The 25,452-nt window shown below is 42.5% G+C and overlaps 1 protein-coding gene across 6 annotated transcripts in view; it reads right to left on the minus strand.

Moving 5' to 3' along the window:
- Window positions 1–11,457: 11,457 nt before the first annotated feature.
- Window positions 11,458–25,452, minus strand: part of LOC119657329 (tetraspanin-9) — an 87,249-nt gene continuing 73,254 nt past the window's right edge. For all 6 annotated transcript variants that reach the window (XM_038064197.1, XM_038064195.1, XM_038064196.1 and 3 more), the window contains 2 exons: window positions 25,181–25,344; window positions 11,458–12,549 (listed from right to left, as the gene is read on the minus strand). In XM_038064197.1, the coding sequence (XP_037920125.1) occupies window positions 12,309–12,549; window positions 25,181–25,344 (405 nt within the window). In that variant the 3' untranslated portion in view covers window positions 11,458–12,308. The remainder of the gene's footprint in view (window positions 12,550–25,180; window positions 25,345–25,452) is intronic.

Genomic DNA, 25,452 nt, shown 5'->3' on the forward strand with positions numbered 1-25,452 from the left:
AACCCTGCACGGAAAACAACTTGTTACGATGCCACAACAGGAGTCTCGGACAAGACGAATTACAGAAAGACGAACCCGGCAACGACAAAGGAATAACGATTCGTGCATTTTCACATGGAACGTGCTCTCCTTGTACAGAGTCCCCTGTCCCCTGTCCCAATATAAGACTGATGTAACAGCATTACAGGAGCTGCGTTGTGCAGGGACCGGTTTCCTGGAGAAGAGTCCATATATTAGAACGGCCATCTAGTAAACCATGTGCTCGGAGTAGGTTTCTTAATCAGCCAAAAATTGAAACCTGCTGTTATCGGCTTTGAGAATATAAGCGAAAGGGTATGCACTCTGCGCTTATGAGGAAAATTTAGAAATATAAGGCTCATTAACGTTCACGCCCCTACAGAGGAAACTGCAGAATCGGAGAAGGATACCTTCTACGGGGCAGTAGAACAAACCCTCGAAGCCTGTCCGAGATATGATATCAGAATCACACTTGGGGATTTTAACGGTCAAGTAGAGAAGAAGTCCGTATTCAGGCGATACGTTGGCTTCCATGGCGAAAATACAAAGGATAACGGACTGCAGATTATTCAATTAGCCGTGTCACACGAAATGGTTGTTCTAAGGACCTGGTTGGCGCGGAAAGCGGTCCACAAACATACATGGGCCTCTCCAGACCCGAGCACTTTCAACCAAATTGACCATGTGTTGACCGAACGCCGACACTTTTCAGCCTTGATGAATGTCCGAGCATATTGGGGCGCCAATATAGGCTCCGATCTCGTTGGCATGGTGCTTCGAACTCGAATAACAACACCACCCAGAATCCCCTCTGACAATCAGGTGAGAGTTAACAATGAAGCCATCCACAACACAACCTTCCGCATCACCTATAGGAGAGAAATGGATGCCACAATATTCGCGGTCAACAGAGATCCTGGAGATGAAGCATCAACAAATGATTTTCACAATCACCTGAACAACGTTATCATAAATACGGCCACAAACATACTTGCGGCTGGGGCGCGAAAATAGTCGGAATGACTGATTTGACGATGAATGTAAGTTAACAACGGAACGGAAGAATGTTGCATAGCGACTGCTGCATTCTCAAAGAACGCGGACACAAGTGGAGAATTATTACGAACTCCGGCGAGCAGAGAAGCGACTTCACAGCCGGAAAAAGGTAGCCTGGGAGAAGCAACAGGTCTGTGAACTAGAAAAGTACAGGGAGCTACCGCGCTAGGCGCGCAAGTTTTACCAATAAGTCTGTAGGATGAAGCCTTACACACCTCGATGTTCATCCTGCCGAGACAAAAAAGGAAATCTGATTTCCGACAGAATGGGCATATTGGAGCGATTGGTTGAGTATTTCGATGAACTACTCAATAACCAAAATATCAGCAAGTTGGAGGTCCCGCCAACGGCAGACGACGGACAAATACTGCTACCATCAAGTATAGGAGAAACAGTCCGTGCAATTCATCGGCTAAAAAATCATAAGTCGTCAGGAGTCGATGGAATTACAGCCGAATTGGTTAAATATGGAGACGACAAGTTACACCAAGTGTTCCATCAACTTGTGCTTAAGGTATGGGACAGCGAATCAAAGCCTGACGATTGGCAACGAGGTATTATCTTTCTCATACATAAAAAGAGAGATATCACACAATGCAGTAATTATAGAAGTATCAATGTTGCTAGGCCGAATAGTCTCATACGCCCAGAGCAGTATTGGCCCATACTAAAAAAACTTTACTACAGGCAAATCAGCAACAGATCAGATTTTCTCTTTGCAGCAAGCGATGGAAAAGCTGTTGGAATATGGACATCGGTTGCACCATCTCACGACTTTAAAGCCGCCTATGATAGCATAGCCATGGTAAAACTGTACACGGCCATGAAAGAATTCGGTATCGCGACCAAATGGATAAGACCGACTAGGCTGACCCTGACCAATGTGCGAGGCCAGATAAAAGCGGCAGGATCACTCTCAAGAACATTCGACATCAACAACGGTCTACGACAAGGGATGCCCTACCATGCGTCCTTTTTAACCTGTCCCTCGAGAAAGTGATTCATGATGCTGAGGTAAATGTAAGAGATACGATTGTCTTTAAGTCCACCCAACTACTGGCCTACGCTGACGATATCGATAACATGGGAAGAACCACCCGAAACGTACTAAACTGCCTTCATCCAGATCGAGTAGGCGCGAGATCTTGGGCTACACATTAATGAAGGCAAAGACAAAGTATATGGTGGCAACATCAGCACTAAAACCCAACCAACCAACGGCATGAAACCGCACTGGTCAAACAGGAAGAATTAGGATAGGAGAATACAACTTCGAGACCGTTGACAATTTCTCCTATCTAGGGTTGAAAATCACAACCGATAACAGCTACGATGATGAAATCCGCACCCGGTTGTTGTCAGCCAACAGAGCCTATTTCAGCTTACAAAAACTGTTTCGCTCGAAACGTCTCACCGTTCAAAGCTCTTGCTGTACAAGACTATGATCTTGCCAGTCCTCATGTGTTCCTCGGAGACTTGGGTTCTTAGCAAGAAAAATTGCGAACTCTTGGCCGCGTTCGAGAGAAGAATCCTCCGAAGAATTTTTGGCCCCATACATGAGGATGGACGATTCCGTAGTCTACATAATGACGAAATCTATGAGCGATACCATGACCGTCCGGTTGTGGAAAAAATGCGGCTCAATAGACTACGGTGGGCGGGTCACTTAATCCGTATGGATGAGGATGATCCAACCCGGAAAGTCTATGAGGGCAGTATCTATGGTAGAAAAAGAAGACGAAGCAGATGCTGCCTGAGATGGAGCGATTGTGTAGGTCAGGACGCCAAACAGCTTTTAAGGATATCGAATTGGTAAACCTCGGCGCAAAACCGGGATATCTGGAGTTCCTTATTAAGGCAGGCCTAGATCGGATACCGGTTGTTGCGCTATTGATGATGATAAAGAACTTAACCAACAATAGATACAAACACGTCAGCAAACCGGAGGGTGGACGCTTCAGATATGAAAAGTTTTGTGTATTTATTATATGAAGACATGTGCGTTTTCCCCATTAATACCTAGCACGTACTATATGCATATATTATGTGGCCGTATCCACTTTCGGGTGATATTGACATTCATAGTCTTGAATTTCCACAGAAGCGAGAAATTTGACCTATTATAACTTTGTTAGTAATATTGCGATTTCCGCCAAACTTGGTAGAATCGTGCTCTGTGTCATAGCCTACATCACTGCAAAATTGGTGCTACAATGAACTTAAAGGGGATTTGCAGTCAATTACCAAAAATTATAGTAACATACATATTAAATTTATTTGAACAGATATCGATAAGGAGGGTATTTGAGAACCTAGGTAGCATATAGCGGCAACCTCTTGATTTTTTTTTCTGATTTTTTGGTTTAATGGTTTCTGAGAATAGGTCCGTTAAAGAGATGAACACTTTCAACCCTCCGTACTCCCCACCGTTTCAAGAAATGTTAAAAATAAGACCGGAAAGTACTAATCGAGACCTTTCATTTGATACCCCACATGACTATATTTGATGAAAAAAATGTACACCCCCTTTTGCATGTATGGGAACCCCCCTTAAATTCGACGTAAAAGTGAATGTATGCGTGAGCATTCACAGCTCCCACTTTCCCATAAATTTAGTGTCAATCGCTATAATCGTCTCTGAGAAAATTGCATGTGACGGATAGACAGACAGTAAACCGATTTTAATAAGGTTTCTTTTTCAAAAAACCTTAAAAACGGCTGGGGAGAAATAGATTCTTTACGAATAGAATTTTAATATTTCACTTGAATGTCAATTATTCTCGTTAATTACAACGTCAGCATCTTATTTGCATGGCTTAGGATGCAGTTATTTCGCACAAAATTGACAAGTTTCAGCTGCTATAACCTTGACACTAATAGCCGAATTTTCGTAAAACTTGGCATGCGTATGCACGATACTGTCCTCTGTGCCGGTTTTTGTACTCCTAGAATGAACTTAAGGAGGGTTTTCAGTCAATTTCTAAAAGTTGGTAATACACTATTAGTAAGTTTATTTGGGCAGATTTCGGAATGGGACATCTTTCGAGGCTTAGATTTCACATAACTGTTTCACACAAAACCTTGAAAAGGGCTGGGGAAAAGTAGATTCCTCATAAACGCGACTTTAATATTTCAAACGAATGTCAATTATTCTCGTTAATTATGACGTCAGCATCTCATTTGCATGGCTTTGGAAGCAGTAAATTCGCGCGAGTTTGAACTGTTATAACTTTGGCGTTCCATGAAGTTTGGCATATGTATGCGAACAATAATCCTCTACGCTAGTGCGGAATTTGGTAGTACTAGGATAAATTGAAGGGGGGTTTTTCAGTCAATTTCTAAAAGTTGGTAATATACTATTAATAAGTTTTCTTGAGCAGGTATCAGAATGGCACATATTTATGGGCCTAGATATAATCTAAAAGCACCTTCCTGATTTTTTTTCGGATTTTTAGGTTAGGTAGTTCCCGAAAATGAATCCTGCCGCAATTTATGTCTGTACATTTTGACTCCTTTCTTTCGCACTTTGCAATTCACGTCAAAACTAATATCATTTTTAGAAAGTAATAACCGAAACCTTTGATTTGATAACCTAGACGACTATATCCGGTGAAAAAAAATTTAAATTCCCCATTTGCATGTATAGGTGGAGCCCCCCTTCAAACACTACTTAAATTTATGTCGCACACTGTATGCTTGGGATTTCATAGCTCGCATCGGTCCAACAAATTTTGTTCGGATTAGTTTAGCCGTTTTGGAGAAAAATGGGTGTGACAGATGGACAGACAGACAGTGAATCGATTTTAATAAGGTTTTGTTTTACACAAAAACCTCAATAACACGGTGTTAGCTACAGATACAATATCTACGAACTCACAAAAGCAAGGATTGCAGAGCTAACGGTAAACCTCAGTGCGTTGCTAAGCATGATATATGTGTTGGATTTATTGTATCCTCCGAAGCTTCGGCAAACTAACGTTGAAATTCACCGATCCAGCTAACGATCACTTCATCCGGAAAAATGGCAGGCTATTGCCTATGAGATTAGTAATGCGGAAAGTTATCTTTGACTTTATATATAATAATAATCTTGTGAGAGGCGTAGTGACCGCAGGATATTATTCGGCTTTTTCCATTCCATAATGTGCAATTACCATAATTCTCGCCGCAGATTCCAGCGTTAGTTAGCGGAAAAAGGAATGATTGTCGTGGAGGCGTAGTCGGAAGTTCAGGGAATTGATTTGTTGAGATGGCTGTGCAAAGTTTTAGATGTTATAACGACGTGAGGCGGCAGGAAGTTTCAGTTTCGAGCTGCGGGAGACCTTTCCCATTGAGTGTGCGACATTCATAGAAGTTCGCATTTGTGGCCTCTAACGATTTCTGGTCTGAGTCTGCGTGAGACATTTTCCTCTTCGCGTGTGCGTTGCTGGAAGAAAATTAAGAACAGAAAAATCTAAAGACCTTCGATATATTTTTTTGCATTAAATTCAGTAGTATTTCCATATACATATTTTTTTTATCCTTCTATTGAGTGTCCGGATAGCTGAGGTGTCCGGATAGCTGAGTGGTTAGAGCACAAGGCTGTCGTACGGAAGGTCGCGGTTCAAATCTCACTGGTGGCAGTGGAATTTGTATCGTCATTTGACGTCGGATACCAGTCGACTCAGCTGTGAATGAGTACCTGAGTCAAATCAGGGTAATAGTCTCGTGCGAGCGCAATGCTGACCACATTGCCTCCTAGTGTACCGTTACGGTCTTGAATGAAGTGATCTAACACACTTCAAGGCCCTGATCCAACATGGATTGTTGCGCCAACGATTATTATTATTATTATTCTATTGAGTCAAGCAATTTCCGTATTAAACAGAAAGAAACAAAACAACATCAGATACACGCCACGCCGAGTTCGGAGTATAATCAACGTGTACTGTTTTTGCGTTTATTTTATTTTTCTTTTATGTATTTCTTTGCTTTGATTTGATTTCATTTTTCTTTTATATTTTAATTTGATTACATTTCTCATGAATGTACCATGAATTTGAGCTAATTTTTTTTTGATTTGAGGATTTCCTCCCTCCCTCTTCCTCCTTGATCCCGCAAAACTTTATTAGGGACATCCTCTAAATAATGGCCTGAGGACGTCAAGAATGGGAAGGAATCTGAGGCAGAATAAACAATGATCGGGACTGGGATCCATCGTGGATCTTCCCACTCGATCGCGGCCCTCGGGTACGGAGACTTGCGGCCCCACGAGCGCGGTCGAGCCTTTTTTTATTTTCAAGTTTTAGTGCGCGTTCTGTTTTTATTTCGCTAAGTCGTCGCGAATTCCTTTGTTTGTTATTCATTTTTAGATCCGGTGCGGACCCACGCATCGGTGTAGACACGTTAATTTTGTAGTGAGGGGTCAAAGCGCTCAAAGGACCCCCCCCCCCCCCCCACAAATTCCCGAGCCTGACTAGCACAAAGGAATGCAAGAACGTGTCAACCGAACAGTCTTTGCGAGCGGACCTTCACGGCCAATTTCGTCATTTTGTTAGGTTCATTGCAGGGTTACATCGCAATTATAAGCATGGTATTGACTGACATGGTATACATTATACCTAAAGAATAGTCTAAGGTAATGATATCTTCTATTAATATGAAAAATGGCAAATTCTTTGAGAAATATAAGGGAATTATCTTGTTGGATACATGTTACAAAACAATAACCAGAATAAACCAAAGATGGCTTCAGCTTCTTTGCAAATATATTATTGGTGATACCAGGGAGCAAACGGACAATCGACCATTTAGTATCTGAATTTGAAGTCACTGTGAAGTTAATCAGACTGATAATGTAAAGTCAATCCAGCGCGGAAGTGAATTCAGAATAAAACCAGCTAGAGTATCGAACTAGTTGTACAATTGTAGTATATAAGTTCCATTCCAGTAAACTGCGAAGTATCGTTCTATCATTTTTGAAATAAGAAATTTGCATAATGTTCATTGTTTCTTTATTTGTACAACTAAATTGCTAATATTATCGTTTCATTCTTCCCATTTTTATACGGTGGCTATTCACCCTTGTGGGGTATAGCACGTCAACCATACCTATGTATTATCGTTCACGGTTCGAGTCTTCCCGGGGCGCAGCCGTAAACAGCTACCGCTATTTTGTCACCTCCAAATTCTGATTACATCCTTCGCGGGTGATAGGTCCGTGCGCCGCCAAGGTTTGAAATTACATATTCAGATGATCAAACGTTGCAGACAGGTGTTGACGAGTGAAAACATTGACCACCGGGGATGTGTTACTCCCATGGAATAACACAGGAAGAACAATAGCATAGAACAGTCTCAACTTGATCCCGTTGCTGAGATAATTGAATTTCCAAATTTAGACAAAGTAGCAAAAGCAGATGTAGCGCTTAATGCGTCGAAGGAAAACCAACCTTATGCCACCTTCGGCTGCTTTTTCGATATACAAATGGACTGACGACTTCGATGCTCTGCCCCCCCTGTCAAAAGCTTTCCGGAAAGCAATGAAGAGCAGGTCAGCGAAGGCCCAAATTTCGCGCACGGATTAAACATGACCCGTAGTGTGTTGATGTTGTTAAAACAAGTGGATCCAGAGCGGATACAAGCCTCCTCTCTAGCGATCAAGCTTTTGAGATGTTCTTTGATGCATTCCAGGGTTATTTTCACTATCATCTTTGCGACGGCAAGGGGCACCCAGATACACCTCCAATCATCAAACTCAAAACCGGTACTCTTATTTGGAATCTTAATGATCATCCCCTTCTTCCACTCTCTGGGAAAGGACTCGGATGGATGTGGGCTTCGGACGCGATATGGGCAAGAACCATGGTAACGTGTTCTTTCCATCTCTTCCGTCGCTCCACATCGTGGATAAGATGTTAACAGTTGCCATCCTTCACAGGACCATGCTTCCTTGGCCACAGCAATAATGAATTCAATTCAACGGCAAGAAAAATTTGAAGTGTGTAGTAATATTAAAGCTATGCCATATCCCCTTATGGAAAGCTGGTTACTAGTCTTTGATAGCAGCATTAGCAAATGCTACTGATACTCGCACTGCTGGTTCTAATCTCGGCATGTTGGAAATTGAACCCTCTTTTACCGAGTCATTCGAAATTTCACTTCTGTTTATACCATAGTGACCAGAAACAAAGTTTAATTGGGTTCTACATTCTTGGACGATTATTGAGTTCACATATCACACAGGTTACAGCTGTTAGGGAGGAGTGTGGCATATTCTCTCTGGGGAGAATCCTAATTCAATTCGAAACGAACATTCCTGCTCCAGAACCCTGTTCTGTTTATAAGCCAACGATATTAAAGACCTCAGTATGTACTGCCACCCATTCTTCTGGTTCATTCTAGTTTTCACTATGATTAAGGATAACTTCATGACTTCTATCAAACAGAATTGTGAGGATCTGAGAATTACAAGGCATTGCAAAAGCTGTATCCAGTTCTTCAAATAACTCTTCTGCTCTGTAGCTCCATGCCTGTTATTTCCCCATATATCTAATAGAATTAGCCTATGGGATACTCTCATCGCAGTGCTCTGAATAAATAAATCCAGGAGTTGCAAATTGAGTAATGTATTTAGAGTTACGTCGATGCCGTGTTCACGGCACCGGTAATACCCAGTCATACAGTCCTTTGCAGTAAAGCTAGTTTACAGAGAAATCTCTTTTGTTTCATTTTAAGTGACCGTTTAATCACTGCACAACGCTGTCTCCGCTGCACAAAAAATTTTCTTAGTTTTGCTTCGTGTGTAATTGTCGATACCAGTCGGTAGTTTCCGAAAATGGGTCCTGTCTCACTTTAAATGTGTACATTTTGACTCCTTACTGGCGCACTTTTTAATTCGCACCAAAACTAATGTCAGTTTTGGAAAGTAATAATCGAGACCTTTCATTTGATACCCTACACGACTATATCCGGTGAAATTTTTTTTTAAATCTCCCCTTAGCATGTTTAGGGAACTCCGCTTTAAACTAAATCCAAATTTATGTCACTCGCTGTATGCGTGGGATTTCATAGTTCCCATCTATCTACCAAATGTCGTTCGAATCGGTTTAGCCATTTTGGAGAAAAGTGTGTGTGACAGACAAACAGACGCGAATTGTTTTACACAAAACCTTAAAAATGGTGAACCGATCTTTATGAAACTCGGAAGTACAAACCTTTATAAAATTACCAAGAATATGAACCAATTTTGGGATGATGATAATAGTAACTTCGCCGAAGCCGGTCCCAAGCCCGGTTGCGAAAGGAGGAGGAATGGATAGCATCAGTCTGAATGGCTGTACGCCACCGCAGCGTCTCAGGGATTAGGGGAGGAAAGTGCAGGAACTTTGCAGCCTTGCAGATTACTTACTGAGGAAGCTATCCCCACACCTGGCAGTTAGGTATAAAATGCAAATCCATCCAATGAGAAGAAGGAGAAATTTGAGGTCCGGTACGGATAATCGGCGGGAGTCGTCTGACTTGATGACTGGATCGGACTCCCGTAATGGACAGCACAGCGTCGAAGTCGGTAGTCATGGGGCCGCCTGTCTGAAGTCTGTTGCGAATAATAGACATGTTCAGCCGTGATATTCGGATGGAGTTTGAATTAGACAAGTGTCGAATCCAAGCCATCCGCAAAGGTCATCACGAGCCGCATGCCGGACATAACATTGGTGACCTCCGCATCGAAGCTATGACCGATACAGACTTCTACAAGTACCTAGAAATTCTGCAAGGAACCCATGCTCGAGTTGGTGATCTGAAGGATGCTCTGCTGTCCGGATTCCTGTGAAGTGTAAAGCTGATGCTGAAATCGTATCTCTCGGGGAAGAATAAAATAAGCGCGTTGAACGTATTCGCTATCCCTTCATTGGCTTATGCATTCGGAATATTGTCGTATACGAAGACCGATGTGGAAAACGTCCAGCGGCAGATACGGACAACTATGTCCAAATTCCGAATGCATCACCCAAAGTCTGCCGTGGAGCGGATGAACCTGCCTCTTGACATCGGAGGTAAGGGCTGGTTGACGTGGCGGCTCAACATCTTCGCCAAGTCGACTCGATGCGCGCTTATTTTTACAGCAAGAGCAGTGGGCTGACTCCACTTAACTTAAAGGATCGATCTTTCAATCCTCTGAGTGGGGTGAAGTCGGACCAAAAGCGGATCGATGAATGGAAGTCGAAGGCAATGCACGGTAAACACGTGTATTGTCTTTGGCAGATGGCTGTATGCTGAGACGGAGGGGTTCATGTGTGCCATTCAGGACGGCGTGGCCGCCACCTGAGCCTATAAAAAGCTCATCATGAAAGAACGGGTGGAGAACAACCAGTGCAGAATGTGTGGTTCGGCGTTAGAGACGTTGGATCATCTCATTTCTGGCTGTACTGTTATGGCATCAGTGCAATACATCACCAGGCATAATGCTGTATGTAAGGTTATCCATCAAAACCTTTCATACAAGCATGGGCTGATCACGTGTCCGGTTGACCGATATGAGCCGCAAGCAGTACTTAATAGTTCTGCTTACAGTATGTATTGGGACCGGCAAGTTCTGACTGATCGCCATACTGCACATAACAGGCCTGACGTACTGTTAGTTGACAAGAGGGGTCGCTCCGCGTATATTATTGATGTTGCTATCCCCCATAATAGCAACATTGAACGGAAATACGTGGAGAATAAGGTGAACCATGAGCCATTGGCTCGGGAAATCAGAGAAATTTGGCGCCTCGAGCGGGTGGTTGTAGTTCCCATAATATTGTCAGCTACGGGTATTGTACCTAAATCCCTCACGGCTTCCCTTGATATCCTAGGACATTCGTACAGTCTAGTTCAAACCATGCAGAAGTACATCATTCTGCATACGTGCTCGATGTTGCGGGGAGTACTCGACGGATTGTCTCACTGACCTACCACCGGCCACAACCACCAGCGCCCCTTTAGTTTTTAAGTAGGTAGGATCATCCGAGCCTAAATGCTTGGCATTTAGTGCTGGTATTACGTAAAATCCGGCATCCACCGAGATTGTGATAACTCGGAAATAATAATAATAATAATCGTTGGCGCAATAATCCATGTTGGATCAGGGCCTTGAAGTGTGTTGGAGCACTTCATTCAAGACCGTAACGGTACACTACAGTAGACTGTAGGAGGCAATGCGGTCAGCACTGCGCTCGCACGAAATTATTACCGTGATTTGACTCAGGTACTCATGCAAAATATGACTAATATAATGTCCAAATTGAATTAAATTCCCAAAATTTTTCCTAACAAAAAAATCCCAAAGCATACGTGAAAATAAGCCTTATGGGGGTGAGCATTTTTTCATAGTTTTCATGCAAGACAGTAGAGACATCGATATTATGATTTTAGAATGCTTAATTTTTATTGTTCAAATTTTATAAATACTACTGGCTTCTAATCTATCTAATTCCTATCGTATCAGATTCATCGAAATTTCAATATATCCTTGTTCCGTATCATCTAGGCAGTTTCAATAAATGTTATATTAAATGGAATGTTCGAACAGTAAAATATATTTTTGTAATGAACTACTAGTGATATTGGTACTACATTTGCATATTAGTGTATGTATGTATAATCTACGCAACAATTATGAGAACCAAAAGAATACGAAATCGAATCAGTGGTTGCTTACGATATATTTGGTAATCACATCCATATACATTTCATATATTGTTTGTGTCCCACAATGAATAAAGTCTCTTACATATTTGATAATAAAATTAAAAAGTCTCATAACAATAATAAATAAACAAACTAAACATTTATATTGGGCGTCCTCCCCGCAATCTTATTGTGGTTTAAAATTATTCGAACATGCTTACAAATTTATTTCGATATTTGAGTATAACAATATTAAAGATACTTCATAGACTAATATTTGGCACAATGCGCTTTCTTTTAAGTGAAGGAAATAATCCCCTCACAATTCGAAACGCAAACAAGATGTTTGCTTGAGATTTCTGAAACTTACGAGGAATTCGTAATCGTTTTGCATCATCCATACATCATTAGTCTAATTCCAATTCAGAACCGTTCTTTCCTTTAGATTTATCTTTATCTTTAAAACCACTACAACTTTGTACCTAGTTTTTACATAATCATATTTCCTTCGTTTTATTATTCAGCTAGTGTTACCTTCGGATGTAACATTAAACCAATTTTACCTATATGTGCGCGTTCTAAGTCTAGTCTTCCCAGCTACTCGTTCGGGTCGTTGGATCGATTGAGGGTGAGTATGATTTGTACGTGTGAGATTCTCTTTTGTGTTTCACTGTACAGAATAACAGCATGGATGTGATGAGGCCGAAGAGTTGTAGGAAGGCTATCACAATTCCAATGGCTCCAATTACATGTAATCGTTGAACAAACCACATTTGAAGTGCATGCGCGCATCCGATGTCAAACCAAAGAGCTGGATTTTCTGATCTGAAAACAGAGGGAAAAATGATATTATTCTGGATAATAGAGGAGGTGGATTGAAGGGGAGTATTGAGAATCTGGTGGTTATCATATGCCCCAATGCACATGTACCATTCTTTCTTTATCGCTAGTGCATATGGTTAATTGGAGTATCAGTTAAATCCACACCTTACTAGTACTAGTGAAAAATATATTTATCTGATTTAATTTTAAAAAAATACCAAAATGGAAACAAAGGCTGTGTTTGATCCATAACTTCGTCTGTACTTCGTCTGTACACACTGAAAGTCCAGGAAGGGAAAAATTAGTTGGGAGAGCAGAAAACAGCCCGCAATACTGCACACTTTTGCACGCTTACTTAATGAACAAAACTAGAATAAGTGTGAAATAATAGAAGAGATCTTCATTGTGCAAGAGAGAGGACTTCCACTCAGAAACGAGATGTTGAATCCCGAAAGTTGATGAAAACTAGAAAGAAGATTCGACTTTATATGCGATAAAAAAATATCTTAAAGCTGTTCGTCGACTGCCAATAAACTAAGGATTGAAATTCGACATCTAAGTCGAATGGAAAAAAAAGTTTAATCGGATTGGTTTATGTTTCAGTCTTATTCATATATATCAAGCCATCATCATCAACGGCGCAACAACCAGTATCCAGTCTAGGCCTGCCTTAATAAGGAACTGCAGACTCCCGGTTCTGCGCCGAGGTCCGCCAATTCGATATCCCTAAAAGCTGTCTGACGTCCTGACCTACGCCAGCGTTCCAAATCAAGCAGGGTCTGCCTCGGCTTCTTTCTCTACCATAGATATTGCCCTATAGACTTTCCGGGTGGGATCATCCTCATCCATACGGATTAAGTGACCCGCTCACCGCAACCTGTTGAGGCGGATTTTATCCACAACCGCTCATAGATTTCGTTGTTATGTAGACTACGGAATCGTCCATCCTCATGTATGGGGCCAAAAATTCTTCAGAGGATTCTTCTCTCATCATCAATCATTTTCTGCATCTGACTGAGATATTTTGCTTCTTCGGAGAGTTAAAGGGTACCCGTCATCCTTGAAAGGCAAAGACCGTTCAGTTTCCTCCTTTTCGTAAAGTAAAGTAAAGTAAGTGCCTGAGGCACCAACTATCAATCAAATCAAAGGCGCGTTGTATATTTGTACACATCCTTCCGAGAATCTCGAACTACAACTTGCACAGGCGAGTCTCCTACCTTTGGAATCAAGTAGCGAAAAGGACTTTCTATTCGGATAAGCGTGTTGGTTCTCATTTTGTGAGTGCGAACTCATGGGGTTATTCCGTGTGCCGGATTCACGGAATCGAATTTTTTTTGACGTCAATTGTATCTAGATATAGTGTAGAATATATGGGCAAAGTGATTTTTTGATATTCGCAGTCATTCGGAAAGTATAGTGTTAAACATGTGATAAGTCACATGCTAGATTTATGTCAATCGCCATAATAAAACTCGTATTTACCGGTCCGCATGACGTTCGAATGACTTCGCTAAAATGACAAAAATTGAAGCCAAAGTAGTACATGTGTTTCTTCAAGAAACCTTAGTCTATGGACTAGGAATAGCAGATTAACGGTCAGTTTAGGTTTTATGGCTAAAAATCGCATTCTAATTTTTAAATGAGTTTTTCTCAAAACTACATGTTGAAAATTGGCTGCCACCATAGCCCAAAATCTATTCAATGAAATTCTTTGAAATTTTCACGACCTATTCAGAACATATTTTTACGGTCCGCAAACTAGGATAATTGCGATTCTTTCAGTAGTTTTTTTTTATTCATTGAGGAAGCCGTGAAAAAACACCAAATTCACCAACAATTTAGCTTTTAATATTTTTTAATAATCCTAGTTTGAGGACCGTAGTTAAGTTTGTACGTTACAATGCCGTGTACTTTTTTTCGTTAAGATGACCACAGCAGCAGAAAAATACCTTGTTTGGAGATGGGTGTATAAATTGCTCAGTATTTCAGTAACGAACTATGCGATCGGGGTCGAAAAATTACTATGCACGCTCAAAATATTAATAAATTTATGGTGGAAAACTTGCATTTGTATCTTCATCCAGTTCTTCATAAAAAATTTCTAAAAAAGTAAAAAAAACCGCCTTCACACGGGATGACCCCCTTAATGCCTTCTCGCGAATGTGACGTTCAACGTCAGTCTCTCTAGACATTTCCGCTTATTTATCTGAAATTCTTTGCATTTGAATAGTCATCTTACTCAGGCTTAGGTATGAAGAGGACTATAACTTAACACGGCCGAGACCAAGACATGTTCGAAAAATATTTCTTAGAAGTTGCCTTAAGTGTTCTCTATCTTCTTTAGCATCGCTGAACAGATGCCATTCATCTCGGGTGCTTTGAAGTGTTCAAAGGGCAGTATAGCACTCTCGCTTCTTCATTGGTAAGCACAACCTCAGTTACTTTAAAGCACGACTACAACCATTGAAGAATCCATGGGAGGCATACCAGGAGCAGTATGCCTCAAGACTGGTCGAAACGGCAGGAAACCCTGATCGATATAAGTCGGACCTAAATGGCTTTGAACCTCTACTTAGTTGACAAGATCTGGTGCATGATACTTGGGAAGGGAAAAACCATTCATCATGTAGCTACAAAGGCTCCCCATATGCAATCACGTTATACAACAAAAGTGAAACAAGTCGCAAACCGGGAACTCGGCGCCACACGTATAAAAGATTCTGGTGATTTTTTATATAACAACATTTGGGAACACGTTGATTCCGTAGTGCATATACGTTGAATATGCCCAATGTCGATGTGGTGCTTTTTCTTAGAGTCATTTGACGTGGAAGGCACAATTTCGACCTAATTTGTTAATTATAGTAGGATTCACCAAACTTTTCAGTATGATGCTTAATATCCAAACCTACATTATTGCCAAATTTTATGAATCTAATATGAACTGATTTACTTCAGTTCATTTTAGATTCATAAATTCTAAAATATAGTAATGTACTATTATTAAGTTTATTTGAGCAGATATCGTAATGGAGAATATTTGGAGGTGTTGATACTATTTTACAGGTAATAGAATGGTTGTGAATACCAGGGCGGACACATTTACAGATTTAGAAAGGAGGATCCGAGAACTAGTGGAGTTTGCAAATCTCTATCATAATGTACACCGAGCAATTAAGGGCTATTGTGGCTACTTACATCGAAGTGAAACAACAGCTGGGAGTAGGGAAGCATAAGCGGCGTGCGGTAGAATCCGCTACTCAGACAACGCCAAAAGTAACCCCCTCGCTTCCTACATCAGAGCACCGTAAATCGAATAGAAAGGTTACTAAGAAGGCTCAACGTTCTTCGAAGAGAAAGAATAGCCAAGTGTCTCAAAAACTCTCAGCGAAGCCAACTCAAGAAAGACCAGTCGTCGATACAATGAAAGCTGACAAGAAATTGGAGTATGTCGAAAGTGCAGAGGGGTAAGACATTTTCCCAAAGATTGTGAAGAGGAGCCCAATTGTCTGCCATGGAGGAGCTCGAAAAGTAATAACTATGATAAGGAGCGTGTCAAGTGTGGAAAGCAGCAAAAGTGAAAAAGCTGCAATATGGGAAGGTGGAAATCGTTTCACAGAGGGAACAAATGAGAATGCGGAAAATGGATTCACTGGAGCTAAAATAGCGGGGACATATGTATTTCTATAGTTGCGCAGCGCCAAACTTCACACAAGATGAGTACAAATCGTTGATCGAAAAATTAGTCCTAGATACAGAATTGCATAATCCGAAAATTATAGCGGGTGCGATCATCAATCAATGGATATGGCTACACAGATCAGTTCCAGAAACTGATGCAATTGTCTTCTGACGCTTTCATGCTGCCGCGAATAGGATCATTGAAGCGAATACCAAATTTCTGGTAGAATGCTGAAAACAATGAATGTTTGATAGTATGCTTAAATGCGAGACTCGCCGTAGAAATAGACCGAAATATGAGGGGTTACACCAACTATACAAGATTGCCAGAAAAAGCTGCAAACCGCTATCGCAAAGAGCAAACCCATGCATTTAAAGCGGCAGAAGTATGGAAAGCCGCCAAGGTCATCAAAGTGAAGAAGGCAGTACGGATAGTGCCAAACACTTTCGCACAAGAATTTAGTGCATGCTTAAAAGAAGGTATCTTCCCTGCACAGTGGAAAGAAAATTGATACTCATCTTGGAGCCAATGAATAATGGAGTGCTAACTTTGTGTTCCCACGGGGTCATCTCCATTAGATTCGCCGATGGCATTGGAATCGGACTTGCAACAGGCCACTTTAACGACTTCGAAATTCACGATAACGAAGCAATCTAGCAGATAAAATCGCGGTTGGAAAATACTGGACTATCATTTGACGATATAACTCATTTCAAGAGTAGTTACTCTGGTGTTATTGTACGCAACACCTATGTTAGCAACATATTAGATGAAGCCAACAGCTGAAAAAAAATGACAGCGGCATATCAACTTCTTGTTCTCCGAACATGCTATGCATAGGGAACGACATCCAACTACGCAGCATGCATAATAATTGGCATGATGCCTATTGATATCTTGGTGACTGACGCCTTAAGAATTCACGAAACAAGCTGATGCCGCTCGACGACAGATGGCAAGGGATCTATCACTGGTGGAATAATAATAATAATCGTTGGCGCAATCCAATTGGATCAGGAACTTGAAGTGGGTTAGAGTTCTTCATTCAAGACCGTAACAGTACACTACAGGATTATATTACCCTATAGGAGGCAATGTGGTCAGCATTGCGTTCGCCCGAGATTATCACCCTGACTTCAGGTACTCATTCACAGCTGAGTCGACTGGTGTCCGACATCCAATCCCGATAGCAAATCCCTCTGCTAGCAGTGAGATTTGAACCGCGGCCTTCTGCTACGGCAGCCCAGCGTTCTAACCAGTTGAGCCATTCGAACACATCACTGGTGGAATGGTAGATTAACATCAAACGTCGAGAGCTGGATGTTGTTAATATGAACTATGACTCAGTTTTTAGGCAGACATGATAGCTATCGAGGATACCTTCACCAATTTAGTCATGATGATTTACCGAACTGTCCGAGATGCGAGGGCGTAATGGCGGGTGCAGAGCATGTACTCTTCCGTTACCCAAAGTTCGCATCAGACAGAACTTAAATGGAAGCCAATACCACATATCAGCAGAAATCATCGTGCAGAATATGTTGAGTTCGATTGAGGTGGAGAAAGCAGTGGAACAAATACTAAAGAATATTCACGAAAGCTACGACCTGTGAAGTTAAGAAGGAACAAGGAACAGGAGAGGATAAGCATCACAAATAACAGTTAAATACTGATCCAGTCCCGTGACAAAATATAATATGGCAGTTCCGCGGGTAGACTGGATGAAGAAGGACTTGGCTTTAGTGCGTAAAAGTCAGCGCTAGGTTTTCAAGTTTTCCACCTCATCAACGGCGCAATAACCAAAATCCAGTCTAGGCCTGTCTTAAAAAGGAATTCCAGATATCCCGGTTTTGCGCCGAGCTCCACCAATTCAATATCCCTAAAAGCTGTTTGGCGTTCTGGCCTACGCCATCGCTCCATCTCAGGCAGAGTCTGTCGTTTTGTTTTTCTGCCATACATGTTGCTCTTATAGACTTTCCGGGTGGGATCATCCTCATCCATGCGGATTATGTGACCAGCCTACCACAACCTATTGAGCTGAATTTTATTCATAACCAGACGATCACGGTATCGTTCATAGATTTCGTCGTTATATAGGCTACGTAATCGTTCATCTTCATGTATGGGGCTGAAAATTCTTCGGAGGATTCTTCTCTCGAACGCGGCCAAGAGTTCGCATTTTTCTTTGCCAAGAACGCAAGTGTCCGAGGAATACATGAGGACTGACAATATCATAACCTTGTACAATAAAAGCTTTGACCCTATGTTGAGACGTTTCGAGCGAAACAGTTTTTGTATGCCGAAATAAGTTCTGTTGGCTTCCTACAACCGTGCGCAGATTTCACTGTCATAGTTGTTATAGGGTATGATTTTCAACCCTAGAAGAAGTTATTACCGGCCTCAAAGTTGTTGTCTCCTATCTTTATTATTCTCGTTTGACCAGTGCAATTTGATGTTGTTGGTTTTTTGGTTTTCGGTGCTAACATTGGCACCATACATTTCGTCTTGCCTTCATCGATGTGCAGCCCAAGATCTCACGGCGCCTGCTTGATTTGAATGAAGGCAGTTTGTAGGTCCCCGGTCGTCCTTCCCATGATGCCGATATCGTCAGCATCGGCTAGTAGTTGGGTAGACTTAAAGAGGATCGTGCTTCTCGCATTTATCTCAGCATCAAAGATTACTTTTTCCAAGACAAAGTTAACAAGTCGGGAAACCGGAAGCTGGACGCTTCAGGTACGAAAGGTTTTGTGTATTTCTTAGTACGTAGCACGTAATATATGCATACGTCCACTTTCGGGTGATATTGACATTGATAGTCTTCAATTTTCAAAGAAGCAACAACTTCGACGTATTATAAATTTGTTAGCAATAGTGCGATTTCCATCAAACTTGGTATGATCATGCTCTACATTATAGCCTACATCACTGCAGAATTTCGTGCCGCTAGGATGAATTTAAGGGGGGTTTCCAGCCAACTACAAAAAATTATAGTAATGTACTATTATTAACTTTCTTTGAACAGATATCGGTATGAAAGGTATTTCGGAGCCAAGGCACCATATAGTGGCAGCCTCCTGATTTTTTTCAGATTTTTCGGTTGGGTAGTTCCTGAGAATGGCCCCCTTAAAGAAATGATCACTTTCAACCCCCCGCATTCCCCACATTTCCAAGAAATGTCAAAACTAAGACCGGCTTCGAAAAGTACTAATCGAGATCTTTAATTTGATACCCCACATGACTATATTTGATGAAAAAAAATTTTACACCCCCCTTTTGCATGTATGGGGACCTCCCTTAAATTCAACGTAAAAGGATGTAACTCACTGTATGTGTGAGCGTTCACAGTTCCCACCTTTATACCAAATTTGGTGTCCATCGCTATAACCGTCTCCGAGAAAAATGCGTGTGACGGACAGACAGACAGACAGACAGACAGACAGACGGACAGACAGACAGACAGACAAACAGACAGACTTGGTGTGGCGTGTCAGCGAGGAGTACACACACAGCGATCATCAGGCTATCATCTTTCAAACCTCGCAAAGGAATAATTTGAAGCCACTAACACGAATAACGATGAGCTGGGTAACTAAGAAATTCGACGCAGAAATGTTCAAGGAGGTACTTCTGGAAGATACATTGCTATCGGGAAGCGCACAAAACAAAGTTTCACAGGTCGTGGAAAAATTGCAGCGGGCATGCGATGCCGCTATGCCTCGACGTAGCACTTTCCGAAGACGAAATCCTAATTTTTGGTGGAATTCCGAAATTGAGGAATGCCGGAAAAAGTGTCTCAAAGCTAGGAAACGCTCCCAGCGCAGAAGAAACCGACCTGAGTTCGAAGAGCTACACGTGCAATATAAAAATGCGAGGAAAAAATTGCAAGTAGCTATCGCAAGGAGCAAATCCGAACATTTCAAGTGGATGTGTACTGAAGCTGATTCTGACCCATGGGGTGGCGCATATAGGTCGGTGATGTCATCACTAAAAGGCGAGCGCTCCCCACCGATTACTTGCCCAGAGTTGCTGCAGAATATAGTGAACACTCTATTCCCAGTGGATCTGAATGGTACAAGTCTGCCTGCAGTACATTTAAATCCCGACGAAGTTCCGATAGTGGTAAATGAGGAGGTTCTAGACGCAGCAAAAAGATTGATTGAAAAAAAGACTCCAGGACCGGATGGAATCCCTAACATTGCCCTGAAGGTAGCAGCCAGAACAGCACCAGGTATGTTTGCCAAAGTTTTCACGGCATGCCTGAGGGAAGGAGAATTCCCCGAGCAATGGAAGGTACAAAAGCTAATACTCATTCCGAAGGCAGGTAAACCATTGGGTGACCCCTCCTCTTATAGGCCGATATGTCTGGTCAATACCATTGGCAAACTTTTTGAACGAGTAATATATAACAGACTGCTCGCTGTTGCGGAAAAGGAAGGAGGCCTTTCCGACAAACAATTCGGATTTCGTAAGGCAAAATCAACTGTCGACGCAATCAGCATGCTGACTGGCTTGGCTCAGGCTGCAATAGAAGAAGGAAAAAGCTGCGCAGTAATAACCCTCGACGTAAAAAATGCGTTCAATAATGCAAAATGGAATAAAATCATCGAGGCACTCGACAAGATACAAGCCCCGAAGTACATTGTACGCATTGTAGTCGAGTTTCTCCTTGGGAGAAGACTTTACTGCGACTCGGACGATCGGCTAAAAATATTCCCGACAACTTGCGGAGTGCCACAGGGTTCTGTCCTGGGTCCCTTGCTGTGGCTAGTTATGTACGATGGAGTGTTGACGCTACGCCTACCGGACAACGTGACAACTATTGGCTTCGCCGATGATATCGGAATAACGGTGGTTGCAAAGCACCAAGACGAGATCGAGATCTATGCAAATGAAGCGATATGGGAGATCAATTCCTGGTTGAGAAATTCTGGCCTTTCACTTGCCGAGCATAAAACAGAAGTAGTTCTCATTAGCAAGAGAAGAAAGAACACAACTGTGAAAATCAAAGTTGGCGGAAAAACAATTTACTCCCAACCATCGCTCAAATACTTGGGAGTAATTATTGACAGAAGACTCAACTTCAAAAGACACATTGAGTACGCCGCAACTAAAGCGTCTTCCATCGCTACAACGATCTCGAGGATACTACCGAACATTGGTGGGCCAAGACAAAGTCGACGTGTTCTGCTCTCCAGGGTAGTCAGCTCCGTGCTACTCTACGCAGCTCCAGTTTGGGCAACTGCTCTGAATAACAAAGTGAACTGCCGAAAATTGGGAATGGCGTATCGGTTAAGTGCACTCCGGGTATGCAGTGCATATTGGACAACATCAGGAGAAGCGGCATATGTACTAGCAGGGATGCTCCCCATAGACATCTTGGCGAAGGAAAGTCGGCGACTCTACGACAAAACGTATGCAGCTGGAGAGTCTAGCGCATTTCGACGGCAGCTGGCACGGTGGGAATCTATCGAACGGTGGCAACAGCGATGGGACGAGTCCCAAACTGGTCGTTGGACATACCGCATCATTCCGGATATTCGGAGATGGTTTGAACGAAACCATGGGGAATTAAGCCACGAGCTAACACAATTCTTGAGTGGACATGGAGGTTATCGTGCTTATTTACATCGATTTGGTCACGACGAATCACCATGCTGCCCAAGATGTGGTAACGTGGCTGAGAATGCGGAGCATGTCATATTTGATTGCCCCAGGTTCACCGCGCACCGAACAAGAATGGAAGCGGTCGCAGACAGGCGTTTAACACCCGAAAACATTGTGGAGTTTATGCTGGAGTCAACGGATGCCTGGAACCAGGTTGTAAGGGAACTGCAAGCTATTCACCAACAGCTTAGGCAGGAAGAACTACGACGAAAACAAGGAAGGGAGAGAACCATAATGAGCCGCAGCTAAAAGCTGATCGAGCCCCGCGATGCAATACTTGATAGGAGTTCCGTGGGGAGAGTGGAATGAGAAGGAGGTGGTTTTAGTGAGTAGAAGTCTCACATAACTGCGTGGCAGGAGCCAGCAGTAGGTTTTGAACCTTTCCACCTTCCAACGCGGAAAAAAAAAAAAAAAAGACAGACAGACAGACAGACAGACGGTAAGCCGATTTTAATAAGGTTTTGTGTTTACACAAAACCTTAAAAAAGGACGCATGATAGGGCATTCCCCTTGTCTTAAACCGTTGTTGATGTTGAATGGTCCTGTTGCTTTTATCTATCCTCGCACATTAGTCAGGGTCAACCTAGTCAGTCATTTCATTTCATTTCGTTGGTATACCGAATTCTTTCATTCCCGCGTACAGTTTTACCCTGACTATTGGCGGCTTTAAATTCGATCAAAAAATGGTGCAACCAATGCTTGCCGCAGAGAGAAAATCTGATCTGTTGCTGATTTGCTTGGAGTGAAGCCTATTTGGAATGGGCCAACGATGTTCTGGGCGTGTGGGGCTATGCGATCTAGTAAGGTAGCGGAAACTATCTTTTAGATGGTACTCAGCAACATAATACCTCTATGATTGCCGCACTGCGTGATATCCCCCTTTTTATGTATAAGAGAGATAATGCCCCGTTGCCAGTCGTCAGGCAGTGATTCACTGTCCCACATCTACATATGTTCATAAGCCGCTTTGTGTAGTTGTATTTAACTAATTTGCCTGTAATTTGTTGGGCCCCTGACGACTTATGATTAAGCCAATGAATTGCAGGGACCGTTTCTCCTATACTTGTTGGTGGCAGAGTTTGTCCGTCGTCTTCAAGCGAGACCTCCGGCTCTTGAGCAGTTCATCAAAATATTCAACCCATCACTCCAGTATGTCCATCCGGATTTCGGATTTCCCTCTTTGCCTCGGCAGGATGAGCATCGAGGTGTATAAGACTTCACCCTGCTTACTTGACTTGACTCCACGACTGGTGCGGTTGCTCCCTATAATTTTCGAGTTCATAGACCGGTTGGTTTTACCAGGTTTCCTTTTTCCGTCTGTTTTTGTTTTTATTTTGTGAAGTCGCTTCTCTGGGCGCCGGATTTTGTGATAAGACTCCGCGCATACCCGCGTGCTTTCCACCTAACATAAAAAAAGACGGACAGACAGCAGTTAATCAACTTTTTTTGTTTTTAACAAAACCTTAAAAAGTGAAAAATTTTCCTTTACAGTGGAGGAAGGGCGATATGATCTAACAAGAGAACAATTCCACACATTATTGGCGCTACTGCTCTAGAAATTAACTTCTAAACCTACAAGTGGGGTTGAAATAAAGTTGAAATAAGTCGGGGCATCACTATCCATGAGATAGAGAAGCTTACACCAACATCTTGGACCTCAATTCTAACGACGGCCACCCGCAGGAGGAGTTATTCCAAAGTACACACCACTCTTTTGCAAATTCTCGATGCCACTTTAACTGATATTTTTTTTAGATTATCATCCTTTCTTACTAACATGGCCTTCGTTGAAATTCAATCTGATGGACTTTGATTATGAAGAATCAAGTTGAAGACGCTTCTGATGGGAACGGTTTTATATGAATTTTTTATGTAAAAATATTTGGGTTCATTATTTTTCTATCGTCCGTAGTATACTCGTATGTGCATTGCGGATCTCAAACTATCCATTTCAATGTAATACTTTATTTCTTTACAACTGACACACTTCTTTACGAAAGTATTAACCCAGACTTGTAGGGTAGGGTAGGTAGGGTAGGTATCAGTGGCCGCTCCGAGGAGCCCAATTAGCGCTTTGGTGCGCCGTTTTGATGCCACAAACTCCTAAGACCGTGACTGTTGTTATGGGAACAGGGAAGCGGAGTCCAGCTGGCTCGGATCTTCAGAGCCAGCCCGTAGCATTCACGAAGGAAAGCAGCTCTCCGACCCTGTAACTAGAAATCTCACTGAGGTCACCAAAGAATGGTTTACCCAGTGTCCGCAGCCTGACTCGAGCCAGAGCCGGGCAATCGCAGAGAAAGTGCATGAGGGTTTCCCTTCTTTCTCCGCAGCTTCGGCAATGCGAGTTGTAGGGTAAGCCGAGCCTAGCGGTATGGTCCCCTATGGGCCAGTGCCCCGTGCAGACCGCCGTAATGTTGAATGCACGCGTCTGGCACAGAAGCTCTCGTGATCGGGCTATGTTATAAGCGGGCCAAATTCTCCTTGATTTGGCACAGCTTGTAAGCCTTCGCCATCTCAGGCCCGCGGCTGCTAGGTAGTGCGAGTAGACTCGGCCCCCGACAGCCGCCAGCGGAACACCGACTGTGTTCCCCGAGGGACTGCCAAGAGCAGAGTCTTGCCTGGCCAATCCGTCAGCCCGCTCATTCCCTTCTATGTTCCTATGCCCGGGAACCCAGAGGAGAGTGATCTTGAGCGTGCCGCCCAGATGGTCGAGCGTGTCTCTGCACTGCCCCACCAACCGGGAAGATGTCGTCGTTGAGTACAAGGCCTTGATGGCCGCTTGGCTGTCGGTCAGAATGGCTATGTTACGCTTGGGACTCGAATCACGCTCCAGCCATCGACAGACTTCCAATATCGCCAGTACTTCCGCCTGGAATACACTGGCGAAACCTGGGAGACCATACGACTTGGATACACCGTGTGTATTCGAGAAAACCCCCGCGCCGACTCCATAGGCCATCTTTGATCCGTCCGTAAAGACTTGTACTTGTAGACTTGTTAGAAAAACGCTTTCTACTCTTCTTTTGCGTGTATGAGGACCCCCTTAAGTTCAACCGTCAATAGGTTTTAATAAGGTTTTTTTGTCCCCAAAGCCTTAAAAATGATATAACCTGACTGTTTACCGGTTCACAGAAATGAATCATTGCTCACTTAGTTAAGCAATTACGAAAAAAAGGTGACATGCTTTAGATATCTACTTTTTTGGAGTAAATTTTTCATTCTCCAGATTCTAAGTTCTAAATATTTTACCAATTTCTATAGGACGAAAATTAAATTACTAATACTTACTTTCCGCAGTCAACTTTCACTGATGTATTTCCTGATCCTTCAACAATTTCAAAAGTTCTTCCATCATACTGTGGTCGGCAGCATGACTCTGGAACCCAACGTTGACCCTTCCAGGCGTCGATGTCATACCAATCTTCATATGATGTCACACCGCAACATTTAAGCTGTAATAAAATAACAGTTTCTTGCCATATAACTTTCTATACTAAATCGGCTAAGCTGAAAAAGTCGCCCTACGTGAATAGTACTGAGCAAAATCTAGACGCTGAAAT

This window comes from Hermetia illucens, chromosome 5 (assembly GCF_905115235.1).
Source record: "Hermetia illucens chromosome 5, iHerIll2.2.curated.20191125, whole genome shotgun sequence".
In the NCBI taxonomy this organism is placed as follows: domain Eukaryota; kingdom Metazoa; phylum Arthropoda; class Insecta; order Diptera; family Stratiomyidae; genus Hermetia; species Hermetia illucens.